This window comes from Arabidopsis lyrata, assembly GCF_000004255.2.
Source record: "Arabidopsis lyrata subsp. lyrata unplaced genomic scaffold ARALYscaffold_5, whole genome shotgun sequence".
NCBI lineage: Eukaryota > Viridiplantae > Streptophyta > Magnoliopsida > Brassicales > Brassicaceae > Arabidopsis > Arabidopsis lyrata.
Window position 1 is genome coordinate 13,030,050 of NW_003302551.1, and position 21,961 is coordinate 13,052,010.

General features: G+C 36.9%; 4 protein-coding genes, 1 long non-coding RNA gene and 1 pseudogene across 6 annotated transcripts; 3 read left to right on the top strand and 3 right to left on the bottom strand.

Annotated features, from left to right (window-relative positions):
• Positions 1-808: 808 nt before the first annotated feature.
• Positions 809-1,365, bottom strand: LOC110228129. The gene is made up of 2 exons (XR_002331745.1): positions 1,148-1,365; positions 809-1,057 (listed from the first exon to the last, which is right to left on the bottom strand). It is a non-coding gene; the product is annotated as an uncharacterized LOC110228129 (long non-coding RNA).
• A 2,598-nt stretch (positions 1,366-3,963) lies between these two features.
• LOC110228127 (F-box protein At3g47030-like) lies at positions 3,964-5,666 on the top strand. 2 transcript variants are annotated; one of them, XM_021024375.1, is made up of 2 exons: positions 3,964-4,531; positions 4,646-5,666. In XM_021024375.1, exons 1-2 carry the CDS (start codon positions 4,258-4,260, stop codon positions 5,455-5,457), a joined length of 1,086 nt encoding a protein of 361 aa, XP_020880034.1. In that variant the 5' UTR covers positions 3,964-4,257; the 3' UTR covers positions 5,458-5,666. The 2 variants fall into 2 exon arrangements, with proteins under 2 accessions (XP_020880034.1, XP_020880035.1); XM_021024376.1 differs by having other exon boundaries at positions 3,967-5,089; positions 5,213-5,666.
• Positions 5,667-6,611: 945 nt separating this feature from the next.
• LOC9311892 (F-box protein At3g47030) lies at positions 6,612-8,035 on the top strand. Its single transcript, XM_021024374.1, has one exon. It carries the CDS (start codon positions 6,676-6,678, stop codon positions 7,897-7,899), a length of 1,224 nt encoding a protein of 407 aa, XP_020880033.1. The 5' UTR covers positions 6,612-6,675; the 3' UTR covers positions 7,900-8,035.
• A 567-nt stretch (positions 8,036-8,602) lies between these two features.
• Positions 8,603-11,563, bottom strand: LOC9311893 (annotated as a pseudogene).
• A 1,620-nt stretch (positions 11,564-13,183) lies between these two features.
• On the bottom strand, positions 13,184-16,336 carry LOC9313607 (beta-glucosidase BoGH3B). Its single transcript, XM_002877493.2, has 9 exons — positions 15,980-16,336; positions 15,633-15,837; positions 15,201-15,291; positions 14,969-15,114; positions 14,629-14,872; positions 14,439-14,543; positions 14,185-14,367; positions 13,896-14,091; positions 13,184-13,792 (listed from the first exon to the last, which is right to left on the bottom strand). The coding sequence occupies exons 1-9, from the start codon at positions 16,146-16,148 to the stop codon at positions 13,290-13,292; spliced, it is 1,842 nt and encodes a 613-aa protein (XP_002877539.1). The 5' UTR covers positions 16,149-16,336; the 3' UTR covers positions 13,184-13,289.
• Positions 16,337-17,782: 1,446 nt separating this feature from the next.
• LOC9313608 (ATP-dependent zinc metalloprotease FTSH 7, chloroplastic) lies at positions 17,783-21,887 on the top strand. Its single transcript, XM_021024528.1, has 13 exons — positions 17,783-18,657; positions 18,836-18,898; positions 18,974-19,111; positions 19,226-19,291; positions 19,408-19,593; positions 19,686-19,772; positions 19,860-19,973; positions 20,058-20,182; positions 20,275-20,383; positions 20,464-20,589; positions 20,677-20,997; positions 21,087-21,210; positions 21,377-21,887. The coding sequence occupies exons 1-13, from the start codon at positions 17,818-17,820 to the stop codon at positions 21,502-21,504; spliced, it is 2,427 nt and encodes an 808-aa protein (XP_020880187.1). The 5' UTR covers positions 17,783-17,817; the 3' UTR covers positions 21,505-21,887.
• The last annotated feature ends 74 nt before the right edge of the window (positions 21,888-21,961 follow it).

Here is a 21,961-nt window from a genome sequence, read left to right on the forward strand (position 1 = left end):
ATAAAATATAATTTCTATATTTCCAAAAATTTCACAAATCAAGCTACCAGTAAATCCTTAATTCAATCGGAATTCAATTTTGGATCAGTTTCATTTTCTTTTTAGTTTCCATTCATTGCAAAGAAAGAAAGAAAAAAACAACGAAAAGAGGAAATTTGTACAACATGCAGTTGCAGTGTCTTGTCGGACAAGAAAGCAAGATAATGACAGAAGATCACTAATACTCCATCAAATCAAATATGACACTTTCACACATTCCAGCAGACAGGTTTTGAGTTGTATTTGAGACCAAAACCAAGAGGAAATAATGGATCATAAGAATTGGCATCAGCCGTTAACGGCAACTGGACAACACGTCTGAACCAGCTCACTGGTAACTTCCCCTCGAAGTCATAATCTCCGGTCGTATATCACTTCGGTCTTTTCTCCAACTGATGCTTTAATGGCGTCCAAAAACGTACGTTGTGTGCACTACAAGAAATTTAGCCATTGGTAGCACATTGAAAACGCTACTATATCAATTTGGTAGCGTTTTCATGAACGCTATGACATGAGGAGCTATAATAGCCTCACCCCATATGATAGCATTTTTTTGAATGCTACGCTAGATGAACCTATTATAGCGATAATCGTTTGTTATAGGATATATTTTCTTAGCACTTGTTTCGTGCTATTATGTACTCTTTCATGGTTTTGTTTTAGTGCCGTAAAATATTTTATAATGACATAGATAAAATGCCATTGAATATTGTTTCGTCAAAATTGTGCACCTATTCACGATAATCAATTTTGGGATTCATAAAATCTATTGTGATACTTTGACAAGAAACAAAAATTCATAAAATATCAATGCTTTTCCATTAAAAATCCAAAGCATACAAAGTGAACTGATTAAAATCATGAACTCTAAAAGAGAACATGTAACCATCAAACCAAGTCATAAACAAAACACAAAGTCATGTCTTAAACAGATCAAGTTCTCAAACATAGCCGGCTAAACTTAAAAGCAATAAACATACTTCATCCATCAATTCAGAATAAGCAATTGACTTCACTCCTGAAAACAAAAATATCTTAGCTTAGTATGACATATTTTCCCACTTATGTAAAATCAAAGTACGAGCAAATTAATAACTACAAAGCTCACCATTACCGGTACCACGTTGCAACAGTCAATGCAAGGGCAAATAATCATCTTTATTTCTCCTTAAGCTGCAGCCACATACCGCACAAAATTCCAAGTACCTCTCTCATAACCAAGATCAGCTCTTTAGTAAAGTAAGATGAAAGCAAAAAAATAATGAGAAACGTTAAACTCTCTTAATCCCTCATTAAACTTTTAACTATATATTGTTTTCACATACCTGTTAAGACACATAGTAAACCAATAAAAAACTCATATTTGGAAAACTCTTGTTCATGAACAGAAATGACAATTCTATACTGAATGTTCATGTTTAAAAGGTTAGTAAAAGATTTGATGTAGTGAATGTTACTATAATGATCAAATTATATAAACTTCTTTATTCATCAGTCAATATCAAAAGATGATAATGCAAAATTGCAGATGACTCGAAAAAAAAATTGGATTAAAGGATTGATTTGACATATTGATGAATAAAAAAGTTGGCTCGTGATTTAAAGCTAGTTCTTCAATGGGCCAAACCAAAACTTCTGTCTGAAAACATAAATCTCTAAACAGAAGAACACAATTGGTGTCTCTGTCCCTTTCATTACACAAAACAAACAAAAAATGGATCTCATAGAGAAACCAAACTCTCTTAATGAGAAATGTTAAACTCTCTTAATCCCTCATTAAACCCTCAACTATATATTGTTTTCACATACCTGTTAAGATGAACTCATGACTTTTCGACCATTATAGTATCTTACCCATGAGCAAAACATAACAAACCCATAAGAATAACTCAAACACCAAAAAAACACATTGACATTCACATTAACAAGATTAAATAGTCATGTAATAAACCAATCAAGAACTTAAAGTCAGAAACAATGAAACCCACAAATAAGACACATAATAAACCAATTAAAAACTCATAATTGGAGGTCGACTAACCGCCTTAAGCTTGTGAAGATTGGCTTTGTGAATTAAAGTTGTCTTCACCCCAAAAAGAAACGAGATCCAACAAACTAATAGCAACAAGATCCAACCTGCAAACTAATAGCATGAATGTCTCGATTTCTATTGTAATAAACAAAAAAAAACAAAAACAGATTACAAACAATATAAGAACCATAGCTCGAAGAAAGTCGATAACCTGAAGATTGTAAAGCAGATTGATTCTCTTGCTTATGTTCGTATTAGGTCCTCAAAGATATCTCTAGGGCTTCGATTCTTGCTACAATGAGAGTTAATGGAAAGTAATTAGAGAAATCAAAGACACTGAGAATGACGATTAAATCTAGAGTTCATTACTCGAGAAATCATAAATTGATTACCTTTCATGGGTTTCTTATTCGAAATCTTCAGGGTGGACTAGAGCGACGGAGAGAACACCAGCTCAGGCAAGAGGAGGGCTGATTCCTTTTCGAACCCAGAGGTAGATCGAGGCGACGGAGCTAGGTTGAGAAATGACTGAAATCGACGGAAATCGAGGCGACGGAGGTTGAGGAATGAGAGGAAATGGGTTTTTTGGTGACCGGAAAAGGGAATCGTGGTGGCGACATAGGTTTAGATTTTCAGAGAAAAATGATCTAATAAGTGTTTGCTTTTGTCTAAGAGTTTTGGCAAGAGTGAGAGTGGCGGAAAAACCTAAGTTTTGGTTCACTGTTTTGCCTCCAAAATGATTTTCTAGCTATAGTAGTGATATTTGGGTTCCCGCTTAATGAAATTTTTTTCCAACACTAATTTAATGCTACAATAGAGTTCACATCCAATTTTGACACTTTTAGTAGTAGTTAGTGAATTAGTGCTACAATGGTTTGCTACCAATGGCCAAATTTCTTGTAGTGTGCCTTCAAGTTCAGACCAAGATAGCTAGATACGTTTTGATTAAATTAACAACAACATCTAATAGTCAATGCGATTGGAGTCGCTTTAATTACCGATTGTGATTCTGCCGCTTAGACCAAACCATGCATTTGTCCTTCCTCCCCACTGATATCCAAGATTGTCAGCTTGCGTTCCAGTGACTATAATTCTATTGGCATTGCGATCTAGTGACAGAAATTGACTTGTCTGAATTGTTTTCTCCTGCCATTCTATCTGATATTTTCTTTATTTTCTTCTACAATATAGATAGGAACTCGACCACAAGAGTTAATTTCCAAGGGAATGGACCTACTTAGGGTCAAACCATACTATAGATTACCAAAATATATCCAATTGTTTATGTCATAGTGCATAAAATAATAAAATTCTATCAAATAGTTTATCCATTTTAATAGATTACAAATATCATCATCCCTATTTTATATTTAAATTATGTTATAAATTAAATTTCATGTGATTAAAATTTAAGATATAAACACAATTCATATTATTTCAAAATAAATACATGGTTTCTAACTAAAACACAATCAGTCTAAAATGTATATTGGCTTAACAATTTAAGTATTTAACTTACACTCTAGATTAACACCAATAAAATTTTATAAGGATAACAAATTATATATTTAAATGATAAATAGACATTATGCTATAGCAGGAATTAGAGCCTAATGAACACCTCTTAAACACATTAACAAATTGGAAAAACAAAATACTCCATCCCTTTGATAAAAATTATTGTTTCGGATATCTTTTATGTGAATTAAATTTCTTGTTTAAATTTACTAAAATGTCTCTATTTACTAAACTATCAATTAATATAATGAATGAAAACTTTAAAGATATACTATTTGACTACATGTAGTTAAATTTGACAACATAGTCAAAATGGCGTGAAAAAATATACTCGGGCTATGCTGTCAAAATGGTGCGAAAAAATCACGGTTTTACCATGGTCATGTAGTCAAAATGGTGCGAAAAAAATAACGGTTTTACTCGGGTCATGTAGTCAAGATGATGCAAAAAATAACGGTTTCCCGAATGTTTATATTATAGCCTTATATGCACCTAAAAGAAACTAATTTTTGGTAGATTCATGAATTAATATACATTTGGATGAACTTGAAAATTATATTGGAATTGACAATGTGTCCATTTCTTAACCTCCAGTGTTCCTTAATAAATAGATAGAAAATCTTAAAACTCTATATGTCCACCTCTCCTTAAAAAAAAAAAAAAAATCGATGTTTGGGATTCTAGGGTTTAACGCCGCCATGGGAAAGCGGCAGAAGCAGCAACTCACCCCCCGCCCAAGCAACACCCCAAGAGAATACTCAAAGGAGATACCAATTGAGCTCGTGATTGACGTTTTCTCAATATTGTCCATTGAAGACGTTGCGAGGTGTCGTTGCGTGTCGAAGCTTTGGTCTTCCATACTACGCCGTCGAGACTTCACCCAACTGTTCCTCAAAATCTCATCGACTCGGCCTCGTATACTACTCACCTTCCTTCACAAAGGTAGGCGGCACTTTTACTCCATACCTCAAGATCTAGATCCAGACCGCAACAACTACTCCTCTCGTATATCTGCTTATTACCAGATGCATTTCCCTAAAGATTTGGGTTCTTCAGACCAGGTTTGTCCCCCTATACTTGGCTTGATCTGTTGCAAATCTAAGAAGCCGATGATATGTAACCCTAGCACAGGAGAGTCAAAGTACATTTCTTTACCAAGTGCGAAAACAAAGAGGGTTAAGATGAGACCATATTTTGGGTATGATCCTATCGACCAACTATTCAAGGTATTGTGCGTGTCCAGTGATTATGTGTGTCGAGTTTCAACATTAGGAACGAAAGAAGTGATGTCTACCTGGAGAAAGGTCGAATGTTCGATATCCCATCAACCGTTACATAGTGAGATATGCATGGATGGGATTTTGTATTATTTAGCTAAGTGTATGGGCAGTGGAACTCCAACACCTTATATGGTAGTAGCCTTTGATGTTAGATTGGAGAGATTCAAGTTTCTACCTGTGGAGTTAAACATTGTGGGTTCAGCACTCATAAATTACCAAGGTAAGTTGGCCATACTATGGCAAAATTTGGGTGGTATCTATCAACACATACAAAGTTTTGAGCTGCGTGTTCTAAATGATGTTGATGAAGTGAAATGGTCGATTATTATCTACGAATTGCCAGATTATTGGAAGAATTTTGCTGTGGAGACGACCTACCTATACATTCTCGGGATGACTACTTCAGGTGAAATTGTTTTGTCGACATACTATGTACATGAACCTTTCTACATCTTCTACTACAATACAGTGAAGAAGTATGTGGTAAGAGTTCAAATCGATTTCGGAATTGAACCTTTGAGGGCTCTTAACTGCTCAAGGATTTCGACATTCTTAAACCATGTGGAGAATGTAGAGCTTATGGATTAGAACTTTATAGCATAGCTAATGTAGCTTGCCTTCTAAGGTTGCATCCATCTTGTTTCGTGAAACTAATACCTGTTCGGTTATTGTTTAAATGTTCTATATATGTACCAATGTTTGTTGTAAGCTATATGTTTGAACTTTTCTTGTTCTAGGATATTTTTAAGCTATTTGAACTATTTTCTTCGTGAAATTTTACTGTTAGTTCTATTTAATTAAACATAGAATTTGATCCAAAGCCTGTTGAATCGGTCTTGAACCATTATCCAACCTCTAGTACTGTACACGGTGTACGTAAAAGCTAGATTCTCTCAAAGAGAGCGCACACATGTTATTTAAACAAAAACGTATAAAAAATAATTAATGAGGATTCAACAAAAATAAAAATCAATGAGGATTCTCATTATTCATTTCTTCTCACCATCAAAGATTTGTTGATGATTTTTGTTTTGTTTAATTTAAGCCTTAAGGGGATTACAAAAGACGCAAACTATTGTAGTGTACGCTTTGTCAAATCAGAGATTCGTCTACAGAAAAACCGATAAAATAAGATTTTCATATTTCCAAAAATTTCACAAATCAAGCTACTACTAAATCCTCAATTTCCAGAAAAAATCGGATTTCATTTTCTTTCCAGTTGACTATTTAATTATAGAAATTTATAAACGCCACTCACACAGTCACACTCCATCATATCAAAATATCACACTTTCACAAATTTCTTCAGACTGGTGAAGTCAAACCGGTTTTGAGTTCTCGCTGCAATTGTGTTAGAGTAAAATTCTTTAGAGGTAATGAAAAAGTATTTAAAATGTCTTGTTTTGATTAATTTACTAAAATGTCTCTACTAAATAAACTACTAACTAATTATAATGAATGAACAATTTAAGATATATTTGACTATATGTACATTAGTTAACTTTGAGTACATATAGTCAAAATGGTGTGAAAAAATAACGGTTTTATCCTGGTATTTTCATATTTTATAGCCTTATATGCATCTATAAAAACTATTTTTGGTTGACAAAAAAGGAATAAAATCATGAAATAATATATACACTTGGATTGATGTTGAAAATTATCAAGAATGATGGAATTGACAATGTATCCATCTCTAAGACCACCTGTGTTCTGTACTAAATAAATAAAAAAATTTTAAAACTCTCTCTGTCCAGGTCCAAATCTCCTTAATTAAAAAAAAAAAAAAAAACAGAAGTCGCTGTCATGTTTGGGATTGTAGGGTTTAGCGCCGCCATGGGAAAACCGCAGAAGCAGCAAGTCACCACCCGTCCAAGGAACACCCCCAGAGAAATCTCGAAGGAGATACCAATTGATCTCTTGATTGACGTTTTCTCAAGATTGTCCATGCGAGAAGTTGCGAGGTGTCGTTGCGTGTCGAAGCTTTGGTCTTCCATACTACGTCGTCGAGATTTCACCCAACTGTTCCTCAAAATCTCATCGACTCGGCCTCGTATACTATTCACCTTCCTACACAACGGTAGGCGAATCTTTTACTCCATACCTCAAGTTCCAGATCCAGACCGCAACAACTACTCCTTTCCTACACCTTATTATTGGGTATCATCCTCTCCTATATCTGCCTATTACCAGATGCAGTTCCCTAAAGATTTGGGTCCTTCCTACTCGGTTTGTGCCCCTATACCTGGCTTGATCTGTTGCAAATCTAAGAAGCCGATGCTTTGTAACCCTAGCACCGGAGAGTCAAAGTACATTTCTTTACCAAGAGCGACAACAAAGATGCTTACCGTGAACACTTCATTTGTATATGATCCTATCGACAAACTATTCAAGGTATTGTGCATGTCTGATGATTGTGTGAGTCGAGTTTCAACATTAGGGACGGAAGAAGCTACCTGGAGAACAGTCGAATGTTTGATACCCCATCTACCTTTACGTAAAGAGATGTTCATGGATGGGGTATTGTACTATTTAGCTCTGCGCCTGGACCATGAAACTTCAACACCTTATATGGTAGTAGCCTTTGATGTTAGATTGGAGAGATTCAAGTGTCTACCTGTGAATCGGAGTTATATAAACATTGCGTGTTCAGCACTCATAAAGTACCAAGGTAAGTTGGCCGTAGTATGGCTAGATGGTAATGCTATTCAACAACATCAACAATTGGAGCTGTGTGTTCTAAATGATGGTGATGAAGTGGCATGGTCGGGTATTATATATGAATTGCCATATTTTTGGTATAATCTAGCTGCGGATACCTACGTATACATTGTCGGGACGACTACTGCAGGTGAAATTGTGATGGCGACAAGCCATCCACGGGAACCTTTCTACATCATCTACTTCAGTACCGTGACTCATACTATGATAAGAGTTGAAATCGAATTCGGAATTGTAGCTTTGAAGCCTCACTGCTCAATGATTTCGACGATTTTAAACCATGTAGAGGATGTCGAGCTTATGGATTAGGATTTTATAGCATATCTAATGTAGCTTGCCTTGTAAGGTTACATCCATCTTGTTCGGTTATTGTTTGAATGTTATATGTATCAATGTTTGTTGTAAGCTATGTTTTAGCTATTTGAACTTTTCTTGTTGTAAGCTATTTGAACTTTTATCTTCTTGAGAAACCCTTTGTCTTCGTGAATTTTACTGTTAGTTTTATATATAAAATTAAAAATAGAATTTGATCCATAGCTTGTTGAATCGGTCTTTAACCATTATCTAACCTCTAGATTTTCTGAAAGAAGGAATTTGGTAACAAACATACAATCAATTAATGATCATTCTCATCATTCATTTATTCTCACTATCAAACAGTTGATGATGGTTACAAAAGAGGCACACGGTTGTCGAGTTGTCAAATCAACTATGAACTATCTAACAAAATTTTCTCTGTAGAAACCAACAAAATAGAATTTTACATTATCATATATTTCACAAATCAAGCTACCAGTGAAACCATTCCAGAAAAAAAAAAAAATCGGATTTCAATTTTGGATCAGTTATCATTTTCTTTCTAGTTACAATTTATTGCAAGAAAAAAAGAAATTCCAAAAATAATAGAATGAAAATATGTAATTTGTACAATAGTTTCTTGTCGAACAAGAAAGCAAGATAATATAGAAGCAAACAGAATTGTGAACAGTGATTTTATTGGATTTTGGTTTTGATCACTTTTCAACATTATTGGAATTTGTTTAATTATCAAATATCACACTTTCACACATTCTATCAGGCTGGTGAAGTCAAAACCGGTTTTGAGTTCTCACCGGAATTGTAGTTGAGACCAAAACCAAGAGGAAACAATGGATCATACGAATTGGCATCAGCTGTTAACGGCAACTGGTCAACGCGTTTGAACCAGCTCACTGGTAACTTCCCCTCGAAGTCATAATCTCCAAAAATGACACCACTGATCCCTTGCCCTTCGGTTCCAGGCAGCCAAGCAGCGACCAGAGCCTCAGCCTTTTCAAGAACTGGCGGCTCAAGAACCATAGGCCGTCCAGAGAACAAGACCACTAGAGTCGGGATTTTCTCTGCAACCGCGGTTACAATGTCGTTACCATTTAAGGGTATTGTGAGTTCCGAGTTATCTCCCAATGTCTCTGCGTAGGGAGTTTCCCCCACTGCAACAATGGCGTAGGAGAAGCCTTGCACCGAGGCTAAAGTTTCTTCCGAAGGAGTCTTCTCGTAGATCACTTCAGTCTTGTCTCCAACTGCTGCTTTAATGGCGTCCAAAAGCGTTGTGCCTGCAAGTTCAGACCAACAAAGATACGTTTTGATTAATTTACCAACAACATCTACTAGTCTCTTTGATTGGAGCCGCTTTAATTACCGATTGTGATCCTGCCGCTTAGACCAAACCATGCCTTTGTCCATCCCCCGCACTGATATCCAAGATCGTCCGCATGCGTTCCAGTGACTAGAATTCTCTTGGCATTGCGATCTAGTGGCAGAAATGGCTTCTCAGAATTTTTTCGGTTCTTCAGGAGCACTAACGACTTTCTAACTGATTCACGCGCCAGTTCTCTATGTTCCTAGAGTCATGGAAAAACAGAGTCAATCATGTTCTGGCCCCAGCACTCAGGTCTAAATCTAATGGCATTCTGTACAAGAGACCTCACCTTGCAGCCAACAGTACCCAATAAAGACCGGTCCGTGAGAGGATGTTCAAAAAGACCCGCAACAAACTTCACTCTGAGTATTCTCTCAACAGCATCATCGATCCGAGACATAGTTACTTCCCCTGACTCCACCAAATCTGTGAGGTCCTTTATAAACTGTTCATACTTGAAAGGCACCATCACCTGGAGTAACATTGATTAATAATCTTCTCTTCATTACTCATATGATCAAAATTCATTAAGAAGGGGTTTCATTCAAACTTTACCATGTCCACTCCAGCATTAACTGAGGTTTTCACGCAGTTGCGGTAGTTAGAACCGAATGGCTCGCTAAGCCGTTCCAAAGCTTCCCAGTCAGAAATGACAAATCCCTAAAAACAACAGCAAAGGCAACCAGCTTAAATAACACACCTCTAGCTTATTTAGCTATATTCAAATCATATTTTAGTCCAACCTTGAAACCGAGTTTCTGTTTAAGAAGTTCGGTTAAGAGGAAATAGTCGGAATGAAGTTTACTTCCATTCCAACTGGAGTAAGATGCCATAACCGTAGAGACTCCCTGAGCAAGACAATTCAAATATGGTGCAAGATGAATCCAACTCTTCGTATGACACAATGGTGTTCCCTTCGTTTATGCCCTTATCGGTACCACCATCTCCAACAAAATGCTTAGCGCACGCGACCACATTGTTTCTATCACATAGCGAACAAATCCTTGAGAAATGAGATCAAACCTATAATAACACAAAATCTAGCTAGAAGTATATATACCTTCCTGCAAGAAAAGGGTAGCCATTAGGATGTTCTTTGGGTGGCTCGCCTTGTAGACCCGAGACAAGCGTACTCAACTCACAAATAATGTCAGTATCTTCACTGTAACTCTCATAGGATCGCCCCCATCTCGGATCTCTCAAAGCCTGTCAGAAAGATTAAGAATATAAAAAATCTCTTTCACTTTTTTCTTCCATTCCTCTTGTATATATTCTTGAATTTCTTGTTAGGAATTCTTCCTTTTATAGACTTCTAAGGATTAAGCAAATTCTCATTTATTGAACACATCTCATACTCAATGGGAAACAACACACATATTTGGCATTAGGATACGAGAAATGCCAAATAACACACATTTTCAAGAAACACTCAAAGATATCCAACCAAAGGCTCCATTCAGTTGACTAAGCTATAAAGAACTTACGGCCACGCATGGAGCAAACGCCCAATGAGCGCCAGACGCTCTTACTTCAAGTGCTGTTGCAGCCCCAATTCTTCTGATCAAATCTGCATCTCTATCACATTTAACAACCACTTTGTTCAAATACTACTAGGGTATGGAGCAACATTACAAGACCCAAATCATCAAATACTTATGTTACAACCTATAGTTACATTTCTAGCCCATTATATGCAAATCTTTCATTCTTTTGTCCAAATTTTGTAGTCAGTTCAAAGTGAAAGAGAATGGTAAAAAAACCTAGTGGCTCCAAGACCGATGTTGTGGGGAAAGATAGTGGCTCCGTAGACATTGTTGTTGCCATGGACAGCATCAATGCCATAGATGATCGGAATTCCTAAACGCGACGCTAACGCTGCATTTTGGTAACCGTCGATCATATCAGCCCAATCCGACGTCTTAGCATCCTCGAACGGCCAACTTCCTCCACCGTTCAGTACACTACCTATATCCCCATTACTACTACTATCACATTTTGTATCTTCCTTAGCAATTAATTCAAAATTTAAATTTTGGAAAATGGACTTGGGAAACTACAAAGTTTGGTCGTTGACCAAAAACAAAAGTGGTCAGTGGTTGTGAATACCGATGAAGTAATCTGTAATGACGGGATAAGTAGTGACGACGCGTTCGATCTGAGTCATCTGGCCTATCTTTTCCGGCAGAGTCATGCGAGAGAGAAGGTCCTTTACACGCGCCTCCACTGGCGCGTCTTGGTTCTTGTAAACGCATGTTTCATTGCTGCCTTCCATACTTTTTTGTTTTTGTTTTTGTTTTTCTCTTCTTCTTATTTTTTTATCCTTCTGTTACAAGTTAGTTTGCAACTTAACCTTTATATATTCCCCAGGTGGAGGATACGTGGATTAGTTCTGCCGTAGCCGACTATAGTGGATCAGTTCAATGATAAAGAATAGAGATTTAAGTAATGATGTGAATCTTTCTCGAGTTTTACATAAAACAATTTCAATTATAAAGGGAAACGTTTAAAGTCCTAAATTTGAATGATCAAGTCAAATCTAGTATAAATCACAACCTAAATATATGATATAGCAAAAAGGAACCCTAATTGTCATAATCTAATTATTTAAACATCCTAATCTAGTTCTAAGGATTCTTAAATCATATTGATAAAGAGATACCGTTTAATTTTTTAAAATGGCTGGTATTTATTCGAAGATTGCTGGCAAAGACAAATAAAGAAAGACTGTCAAATTTTTCTAAAAACATAAAAAAAAATGTTGGTCTTTGATTAATTAATCTACTATACATTTTTGCAGCAGTTTTTGGGGTACCCAAATCGGGTCAAATTTGTTTAATTTTGACCCGGAAATCTTCAATCGGATCTTTCCTTAAATTTTGGCAAAATTAAAAAACGAAAATAATTAATAAAATCTAAAATATATATACTTTCTCAACTAATTACTATATTTAAACGCTTTATTTATGGTATATTCTCCACGATTTTTATAGATAAAGAAATCAAATATGATGATTTAATGCTAATATAACAAATTTGCACTAATTTCCTAAAACCTCTCTACCTAATTTAAACATAAATATATGATTCTTATTTCACTTTTATTTGATCTTATATTTATATTATTTTAAATTATTATAAAATATATAAATAGTTAGTAAATTTTAGTTTTTTTTTTTTTCTGCATATGTTACAATTCAAATTTTTTAAAACGGACATATATTACTCAATCGATGAATAAAAATATGTGTGTAATCTATATTAACATTTTTAAGAACAAATTGAGCATTTAATCATGTCGTTATTTTATTCAGACCCGAAATTGAGTCATTCGGATCTTTCTTTAATTTTTACAATTATCTAAAATGGGACAGTATATCACGGGTGAAATCCTAATTAGTATTTTAAGATACAATTATAAATTATTTTTACGGGTTGGTCCAAAAACACACACTAATTTAAAAATATACATGGAAACTATTTGAAAGCAACTTTCAAATTAACTCGAATTATATGACATTTAAATAAAAGTGTTATTAAAAAAATAACAAAATGATGTTTAATTTCAATTTAGATTATATGGTTGGACAGGTTTGGGTCAATATTAATACGAGACAATATACCACAGGTGAAATCCTATAAATAACAAATCAAAATACAATTATACAATCTTAAACACTAAACAAAACAAATACAACTTAAAAAATTTTATTTTAGATACAACGCATGTGATCCGCGGTATACAACAAAAAATATTATACACAATAAATTCATCAATTTATAAAAATAAAAAAATCAAATAATTAACCCGCGGTGTACCGCGGGTCATATCCTAGTTGAATACAAAAATACAACAGCTGGAACCAATTTGTGCCGTGGGAGTTTTATTAAAAAACAAAGACTTAGAAATAGTTGATCTGGACCAATATTGTTTTGTTCGAATTTATGAAACAAAGTTTTTAACCGATTTCATTTTAACAGAAAGAGTCCCTTGAAATTTTGTTAAAGATATTCAACTACAAATTTAAACCATTTTCGAGTTCTCCGCGGAATCACGATTCAGACCAAAACCAAGAGGAAACAATGGGAGATACCCATTTGATTCAATGTCAAGCGGCAACTGGTCTACACGTTTGAACCAGCTCGCTGGTAACTTCCCTCGGAACTCATAATCTCCGAAAATTACATCAGCAATCCCTTGTCCTTCAGTACCAGGCAGCCAAGCAGCGACCAGAGCCTCTGCCTTTTCAAGAACTTGCGGCTCAAGAACCATAGGCCGTCCTGAGAACAAGATCACTAGAGTCGGGATTTTCTCTGCAACCGCGGTTATAATCTCGCTACCGTTAAAAGGTATTGTGAGTTCTGAGTTATCCCCCATAGTCTCTACATAGGGTGATTCCCCCACCGCAACAATTGCATAAGAAAATCTATATCCTGAGGCTAAGGTTTCCTCTGATGGATTTTTCTCATAGATCACTTCGGTTTTGTCTCCAACTGCCGCTTTTATTGCATCTAAAAGCGTTGTGCCTACATTTTCAGACAATATAGCGTACATTAGATATTCGACGAGACCATTTAGCATCTCCTACCAAAGGTGCTTTTCAAACCATATTGCAGTAGCTCTAGTTACCATCTGTGATCCTTCCGCTTTGACCATACATTGTCTTTGTCCATCCACCGCATTGATATCCAAGATCATCTGCATGCGTTCCAACCACTAGAATTCTCTCGGCATTGCAATTTAATGGCAGAAATTCTCCATATTTGCCGTTCTTTAGCAGAACTAGCGACTTTCTAACAGCTTCACGCGCCAATTCTCTATGTTCCTAAACGCGTAAAACAGAGTGAAATCATGTTTTATATTGTTCTCAATAGTCTTAGCACTCCGGTTTAATAGCATTCGGAACAAGAGAGCTCACCTTGCAACCAACAGTAGGTAACAATGATCGATCTGTAAGAGGAAATTCGAAGAGTCCTGCAACAAACTTCACTCTGAGTATTCTTTCAACAGCGTCATCAACACGAGCCATCAATACTTCCCCTGACTCCACCAGATCTATCAGGTCGTTTATGAACTTTTCATACTTGAAAGGTACCATCACCTGCAATAACATTAATTGGTTTAATTATATTTTCTCCTGTATCATCCGAGACAATGAAACAAATTCACTACCATATCGATTCCAGCATTAATCCCCATTTTGACGCAGTTGCGGTAGTTTGAACCTGGTGGGTCGCTAAGCCGGTCCAAACCTTCCCAGTCTGAGACTATATATCCCTAATAACCAGACAAAAAGATGAAATCAAAAGAACTCAATGACTACATCTTTAGCTAATTTAAATTGTTTTCATACTCAACTAACCCTGAAACCGAGTTTTTGTTTGAGAACTTCCGTTAAGAGGAAATAGTGGGAGTGGAGTTTATCTCCGTTCCAACTAGAGTAAGAGACCATAACGGTAGAGACTCCTTGAGAAATACATTTCTTATAGGGAGCAATGTGTTTCCTCTCCAAGTCTTCATACCGCAAAATGGTGTTTCCTTCATTTATGGCCTTATCGGTACCACCGTCTCCAACAAAGTGCTTGGCACACGCAACCACGTTTTTTCTATCACCAAGAGACCAATTCCATGAGAAATGAAATGAAATATACTAAAGACACAAATCAAGCCATATTGTTTATATAATTATATATTGTAGATACCTTCCTGCATGAAAAGGGTAACCGCTAGTGTGTTCTTTGGATGGCTCGCCTTGTAGACCTGAGACAAGTGAAGTCATCTCAGAAACAATTGGAGCAACTTCACCATAACTCTCATAGCATCTTCCCCATCTCGGATCTTTCACCACCTGTAGGAGCAACATCTCATTCAGTTGACTAAGAAATCCAAATTATATTATATCTTTGCTAAAATCTAAGTGTATAAGAGACTCACAGCGACGCATGGAGCAAACGACCAGTGAACACCGCTCGCCCTAACTTCAAGTGCTGTTGCAGCTCCAATTCTTTTGACCAAATCTGCATCTCTACAGAATCACACCAAAAGAACTACCAGTGTCATCACAAGCCAAACACAACATGGCCACAATAGATGCACCAATCTTGGACACAATCAAATGCTATAAGTTAACCACAGCTGGTGCAACTAACTGTTTAATACTAAATAGCTACTACTATATGGTGAGATTAAAAGGTAAATAAGAGTAACATGATCAAAACTTCAAATAAGACCCAAATCAAGTAATGTTGAATAAGCAAAGGCAAGCCTCATCAGAAAACAGTAAAATAGATCAAATTAACCCCTTTCTATGCAAGTCTCTCTCTTCTCTTCTACCAAATTTGTACTTTGCTCAAAAGGGAACCGGACCTGGTGGCGCCGAGACCAATGTTGTGGGGGAAGATGGTGGCGCCATAGACGTCATTGTTGCCATGAATGGCGTCAATGCCGTAAATTATGGGAATTCCCAAACGCGACTCTAACGCTGATCGCTGGAAGCCGTCGATCATATCCGCCCAATTCGACGACTTTGCATCCTCGAATGGCCAACTTCCTGCGGCGTTCAGTACACTACCTGTGACAATATAGATGACTTACTTTGTATCTTTAGTATGGTCAATTTTCATACGAGAAAAGAAAGAGAACAAAACAGAGAAATCTAACAAAGGTTTGGTCGTTGACCAAAACAAATCTAGAAGTGCTCTGTGGTTGCGTACCGATGGAGAAATCTCTAATGACGGCCTCAGAAGCCACACTGCGTTCGATCAAAGTCATCTGGCCGATTTTCTCAGGCAGAGTCATCCGAGAGAGAAGGTCTTTCACACGCGCCTCCACTGGCGCGTCGCGGTTCTTGTAAACACATGACGACTTCTCATTGTCAACCATTTTCTTCCTCTTTCTCTTCTTCTTATTCTTACAAGGTCACTTCTTCTCTTTATGTAGCCAAGCTAGGGACACATGGGACGTTGACTTGGAAACACACCCGGATTAAGTAAGGACAAAATATCAACTAAACCAATTCATTTCATATGTATATAAGGTGTGAAGTCTTGAGATCATGGCTAACGCAACAAAATAGTAAACTAATTTTTTTTTGGTTGGCAAAAAACATTATAATTAAAATGTTGTATTGTAAGGTTGAAATCAATTGGGATTTTAGGGTTGAAAAACATTATAATTAGTATTGTCCATTATTACATGACTTTCAAAGTTACTAAACACAAAATAAGGTAGCTAGGCATGATTGTATTTGGTGAAGTCACATAAATATTTACTAGTTATATTATGAGTAAACATATAAAAACAGTTGGTATATACAAAAGCTCTTCAAATTTCCTCAGCTTTTGGAGTAGATGCTGGATTCAAAGGCTTTTGGAGGAGGGACTGGGTTCTAAGGACGTCGTTTATGAGCAGCTGCACAGAAAGACCAACAACGATCGGCAGTGTCTACGACGACGGTTCCAGCGAAACCTGTGCATTTAAACTGTTTTCCATATGGATAGCACGGTGGTTCTTTTCTTTTACTATTTCATTTGTGATCGGATTTCTTAATGGTCATCTTTTGAAAGGATTTCTTAAAGAATCTACAAAAAAATAGTCAAATAAATGAACCACTTTACAGACTATGGATTGATATGATTATGATTATAATGGTAATGATGATTAAATGATGAACGAAACCTAAACAATTTATAACATTAACTTACCACATTCATGAAGACTAGCTAGGAAAATAAGAGCTATACAAAAGATACTAAATTTGGATGACGACATTGTAATTTTCACTCTAAAAAAAGTTTTGTTGTTTTATCATAGAAAACCTTACATGCTCCCAATATATAGAGAAGTCTTTGATTACTGCTACAATTTTTGTGAGGTGATCCGACAAAACTGTCATTAGATTTGTTTAGCTGGTTTTATTTCCTTTAATTCTAAAGTTATAATTACTTATTCTTAAAAGTCCCAAGATATCGAATGGTGATTGATATGGTGAATGGAGCTATCACTCTATTTTTTTTTCATACCAACTACCACACATTAATAAATATTTTTCTTGAACTAGAGCAATAACGTAAGTTATTTAGCTCGAATGAATCTTGGCATTTTCAATAATCATAGTATTTTTATTTAATAATTTTGTGCAAATTGATTGTACGGTTGTACCAATGTTTCATTTTTTTAATCAAAGATTCAAAAATATTTATTCGTAAGAAATACGAGAAATTTAGGATTGGTATTTTTTGGAAACAAAAAAGAAGAAGAAGGATTGAGTGATTTGTCTAGGCCCATATTGGGCCTCTTTCGGGCCTAAGAAACTCTATCTTATTCCAAGTAGATGACACGTGTCCTCTGGCACCATTCGGTTCCGTACGCCGATGAGATAATTAGTCGTCCTCCGTTGTATCGACGGTTGAATTTTAATATGTCTTTGATCCAACGGTCAATATTCGAAGTTGAAATTCCCAGCAAACCTCGTCTTCATTGAATATTTATTAGACAGATCGATATAAAATGTGTTTCCTTTGATTTCCCCAATTTCTAGGGTTTCGAAAATATGACTACTACATTCGAATTTGTGCAACCAAGAATCCACGGATTTGCAACTCGTTGTTGTAGTAATAGTCTATTGTACTCGAAAGGTTCGAGCTTTTTCAACGATCGTTGTAGGGTTTATCGCCAAAACCCGAATCGGTTTGTCTCCAATTCAATCACGCTTCCTCTGCAGAAGAAACAAGTTACAGTGTTGAGTAAGCACGAAAGGTTTAATCTTTGGGATGGGTTTTCAAGAAAGAAGAGTAGATTAGTTGTGAATTGTCAAGAAGATGATCAGAAAGAGAGTTCTAGTGAGGAGGAAGAAAGCAGTCAGAGTACTCCGGCGAAGTCGGGTTCGTCTTCGAAGAGGAAAAGAGAGAAGCAAAGGGAAGATAAGGTATGGTGGTCAAAGGGGAAGAAATGGCAGTGGCAACCGATAATTCAAGCGCAAGGGATTGGAGTTTTGTTGTTGCAATTGGGTGTTGTTATGTTTGTGATGCGGTTGCTTCGACCTGGAATACCTATACCTGGATCGGAGCCGCGAGTTCAGACGACTTTTGTGAGTGTACCGTATAGTGAGTTCTTAAGTAAAGTTAATAGTAACCAGGTGCAGAAAGTGGAGGTTGATGGTGTTCAAGTTTTGTTTAAGTTAAGAGATGATGGAAAGTGGCAAGAGAGTGAAAGTAGTAGGTTGTCTGAGTCGTCTGAATCGCTGTTAAGAACTGTGGCTCCGACCAAAAGGGTTGTTTATTCCACCACGAGGCCGGGTGATATTAAAACTCCGTATGAGAAGATGCTTGGGAATAATGTCGAATTTGGATCGCCTGAGAAGCGTTCTGGTGGATTCTTTAACTCTGGATTGGTAAAGCCACTGGTGTTACAACCCTACACCACATTATACTATCTGTGCTACTCCTTGATGATGATGCTTTATAATTTTGCAATGAATGATGTTTTTGCTAGGTCTTTTCAAAATAAAGGAATTCATTTTCACTTTTGTGAGCATTTATGCGAAAAGTTTCTTTTTCTGTTTGTTGCAGATAGCTCTTTTCTACATAGCGGTGCTTGCAGGGCTTATTCGATTCCCTCTTAGCTTCTCCACGGTTTGTATCTCCATTTTACTTTAATGTGGTTTTTTAAATTTTCAATTTCCTAAAAATCACTATGCATGTACACAGAGTAGTACAACCGGCCAACTTAGGACTCGAAAATCTGGTGGTCCTGATGGGGGAAAAGTCTCTGGTGGAGGTGAAACAATCACTTTTTCAGATGTTGCAGGTGTTGATGAAGCAAAGGAAGAGCTAGAGGAAATCGTGGTAGGTTTTTCATTCCTTAAAGAAGCTTCACATGTTGATTGATTATCAGATTGTCTGTCATAGCTGTATTCTCTGTCTAGTAATTGTCTTTTACACATGGGTTAATCAATGCAGGAATTTCTTAGGAATCCTGACAAGTATGTCCGTCTAGGTGCACGTCCTCCGCGTGGTGTCCTATTGGTGAGTTATATCATTTGATTTCACTTTATTCTTATATTACGTATATTCCATGGTTTAACGTTTGGTAACAAGATATCTCTTTAGAATGATATGCCTTTGATTCCTTTCTTTTCCAGGTTGGTCTTCCCGGAACAGGGAAAACCCTTCTTGCAAAGGCTGTTGCTGGGGAAGCTGAAGTCCCCTTCATAAGTTGCTCTGCAAGTGAGTTTGTAGAGCTGTATGTCGGTATGGGTGCCTCACGTGTAAGGGATCTTTTTGCACGGGCCAAGAAGGAAGCTCCATCGATTATATTTATTGATGAGGTTAGAATAGGTAGTCGATGCCAGATTACCTCCAGTACGTTATACCTCTGGGCATCTTAAACAAGATTTTTTATTTGCCTTTTATGCTCCAGATAGATGCTGTGGCAAAAAGCCGTGATGGTAAATTCCGTATCGGCAGCAATGATGAAAGGGAGCAAACTTTAAATCAGTTGCTCACTGTAAGTCTGCTATCATGCACCTTTCCTGTGTAAGTAGCAATCCTGATTTTTCCATGACCCGTTCATATGTTGGAAACTTTTCTGCAGGAGATGGATGGTTTTGACAGCAACTCTGCGGTGATCGTTCTTGGAGCTACAAATCGTGCCGATGTCTTAGACCCGGCCCTGCGTCGTCCTGGGAGATTCGATCGTGTTGTTACGGTTGCTAGAATGGATTAGCTCTGCTTATTAGTAATTGTTTATGCAGTTTAATTAGGTATTCAAAGGCACTGATGCATTTTTCAGGTGGAAACGCCAGACAAAGTTGGAAGAGAATCCATTTTGAGAGTACATGTGTCAAAGAAAGAGCTTCCTTTGGGAGATGATGTTAACCTTGGTAGTATTGCCTCAATGACAACTGGTTTTACGGGGTATGCTTTTGTGTCTTATCGTTGAGTTGAAATTTCTTCAGTTATACGTTTTTGGGTGTATATCTCATAAACTGTTTTTTCCTATTTTGCAGGGCAGACCTTGCAAACTTGGTAAACGAGGCTGCCTTGCTAGCTGGAAGAAAGAACAAGACGACTGTTGAAAAAATTGACTTCATTCAAGCTGTGGAGCGATCAATAGCGGTATCTTTATAACCTTTCTATTCTATCAATCACGTAAGCCAATTGTCAAAACGTGATTTTTTACGAAGCATCTGTTTCAGGGCATAGAGAAGAAATCTGCAAGATTAAAAGGCAACGAGAAGGCAGTGGTGGCAAGGCATGAAGCTGGGCATGCAGTGGTTGGTACCGCTGTTGCAAATCTTCTTACTGGACAGCCACGTGTTGAGGTATAATGTGAAAACACGCTCACTGTTGCAAACCTTCTGTTGTTAGTACGCGCAAATGATTCAAGATTTGCTCATCTTTGTTGTCAGAAATTAAGCATATTGCCAAGATCAGGAGGGGCATTGGGATTTACATACATTCCTCCTACAAGTGAAGACAGATATTTGCTCTTCATTGATGAGCTGCTTGGGCGTTTAGTTACCCTTCTTGGAGGTCGTGCAGCTGAAGAAGTCGTTTACTCAGGGCGTATATCAACAGGTGCATTTGACGATATAAGGCGGGCTACTGATATGGCATACAAGGCAGTAGCAGAATATGGTCTTAACCAAAAAATCGGACCTGTGTCTGTGGCTACACTTTCTGGTGGTGGGATTGACGACTCTGGAGGCTCTCCATGGGGAAGAGATCAGGTAAATTCATACTGCAATGCACTTGCCTAGGTTGTTTTATACTGTCCATTGAAATAATGCAAAAATTAACCTTCCATGTTAATACACAGGGGAAACTAGTTGATCTTGTTCAAAAAGAAGTGACAATTTTGTTACAATCTGCTCTCGATGTTGCGCTGTCTGTTGTACGCGCTAATCCAGATGTATTGGAAGGGCTTGGTGCTCAACTTGAAGGTATAGTATAAATTTATTTACTTTCACCGAAACAGTTTTCAAAAACGTGTAGGACACTATAAGATATCATCCCTAAAAGCTTTGGTCATCCACGGCTTTGCTTGAGTTTGGTTGATGTTATGATAACTGGCTGATTCTGTTGATGAAATATCATGTTTTGGTGCAGAGAAAGAGAAAGTCGAAGGTGAAGAACTTCAGAAGTGGTTAAGTATGGTGGTTGCACCTGATGAACTCGCAGTCTTTGTCAAAGGAAAGCAAGAACTTTTGCTCCCGGCACAAGCTAGCTCCAGTTAACAGATACTCTGTTCTATCATAAATTATAGCCATAAAGACAGTATCTAACACGGATCATCAGCTATTTCCTCGCTGCCTTCTGTATCTCCAGGTCAGATCTGGTTATCACCATTGCCCTTTAGCATCCATGGTTCCAGCATGCATGGAACACTTGAATCAAAACTTGAAGAACCATTTTGGAATATGAAACTGGTGATATCTCATAGATTTTGCTGGATGTGTGTTGTAAGATTTGGTATTCTTGCTAGATACAGTCTCTTAAAGAGAACTTGGCAAAAGTGTATAAGTGATTCAGATGTATAAAAAAGCCAGACTTATATGTGTAAAGATCTTAAAGACCCCTACAAAATTTTGCAAATTGCAATAGCACACTCATTGTAGTCCACAAAAAGTTGCATCAGCATTACTCATATTAGTCTATTATTCTCAGATTTCTTGAAGTAGTGTAGTGAATCTT

Bases quoted from the DNA above. Each gene is read 5' to 3' on its own strand.
- LOC110228127 (XM_021024375.1), top strand. From the start codon at position 4,258: ATGTTTGGGATTCTAGGGTTTAACGCCGCCATGGGAAAGCGGCAGAAG. The intron at 4,532-4,645 runs GTAGGCGGCACT...TGGGTTCTTCAG, and splicing joins ACTCACCTTCCTTCACAAAG to ACCAGGTTTGTCCCCCTATA.
- LOC9311892 (XM_021024374.1), top strand. From the start codon at position 6,676: ATGTTTGGGATTGTAGGGTTTAGCGCCGCCATGGGAAAACCGCAGAAG.
- LOC9313607 (XM_002877493.2), bottom strand. From the start codon at position 16,148: ATGGTTGACAATGAGAAGTCGTCATGTGTTTACAAGAACCGCGACGCG. The intron at 14,873-14,968 runs GTATCTACAATA...TCTTGGTGATAG, and splicing joins TACCCTTTTCATGCAGGAAG to AAAAAACGTGGTTGCGTGTG. The intron at 14,092-14,184 runs GTGAGCTCTCTT...TTACGCGTTTAG, and splicing joins TACCTACTGTTGGTTGCAAG to GAACATAGAGAATTGGCGCG.
- LOC9313608 (XM_021024528.1), top strand. From the start codon at position 17,818: ATGACTACTACATTCGAATTTGTGCAACCAAGAATCCACGGATTTGCA. The intron at 20,183-20,274 runs GTATGCTTTTGT...CCTATTTTGCAG, and splicing joins ATGACAACTGGTTTTACGGG to GGCAGACCTTGCAAACTTGG. The intron at 20,384-20,463 runs GTATCTTTATAA...CATCTGTTTCAG, and splicing joins CTGTGGAGCGATCAATAGCG to GGCATAGAGAAGAAATCTGC.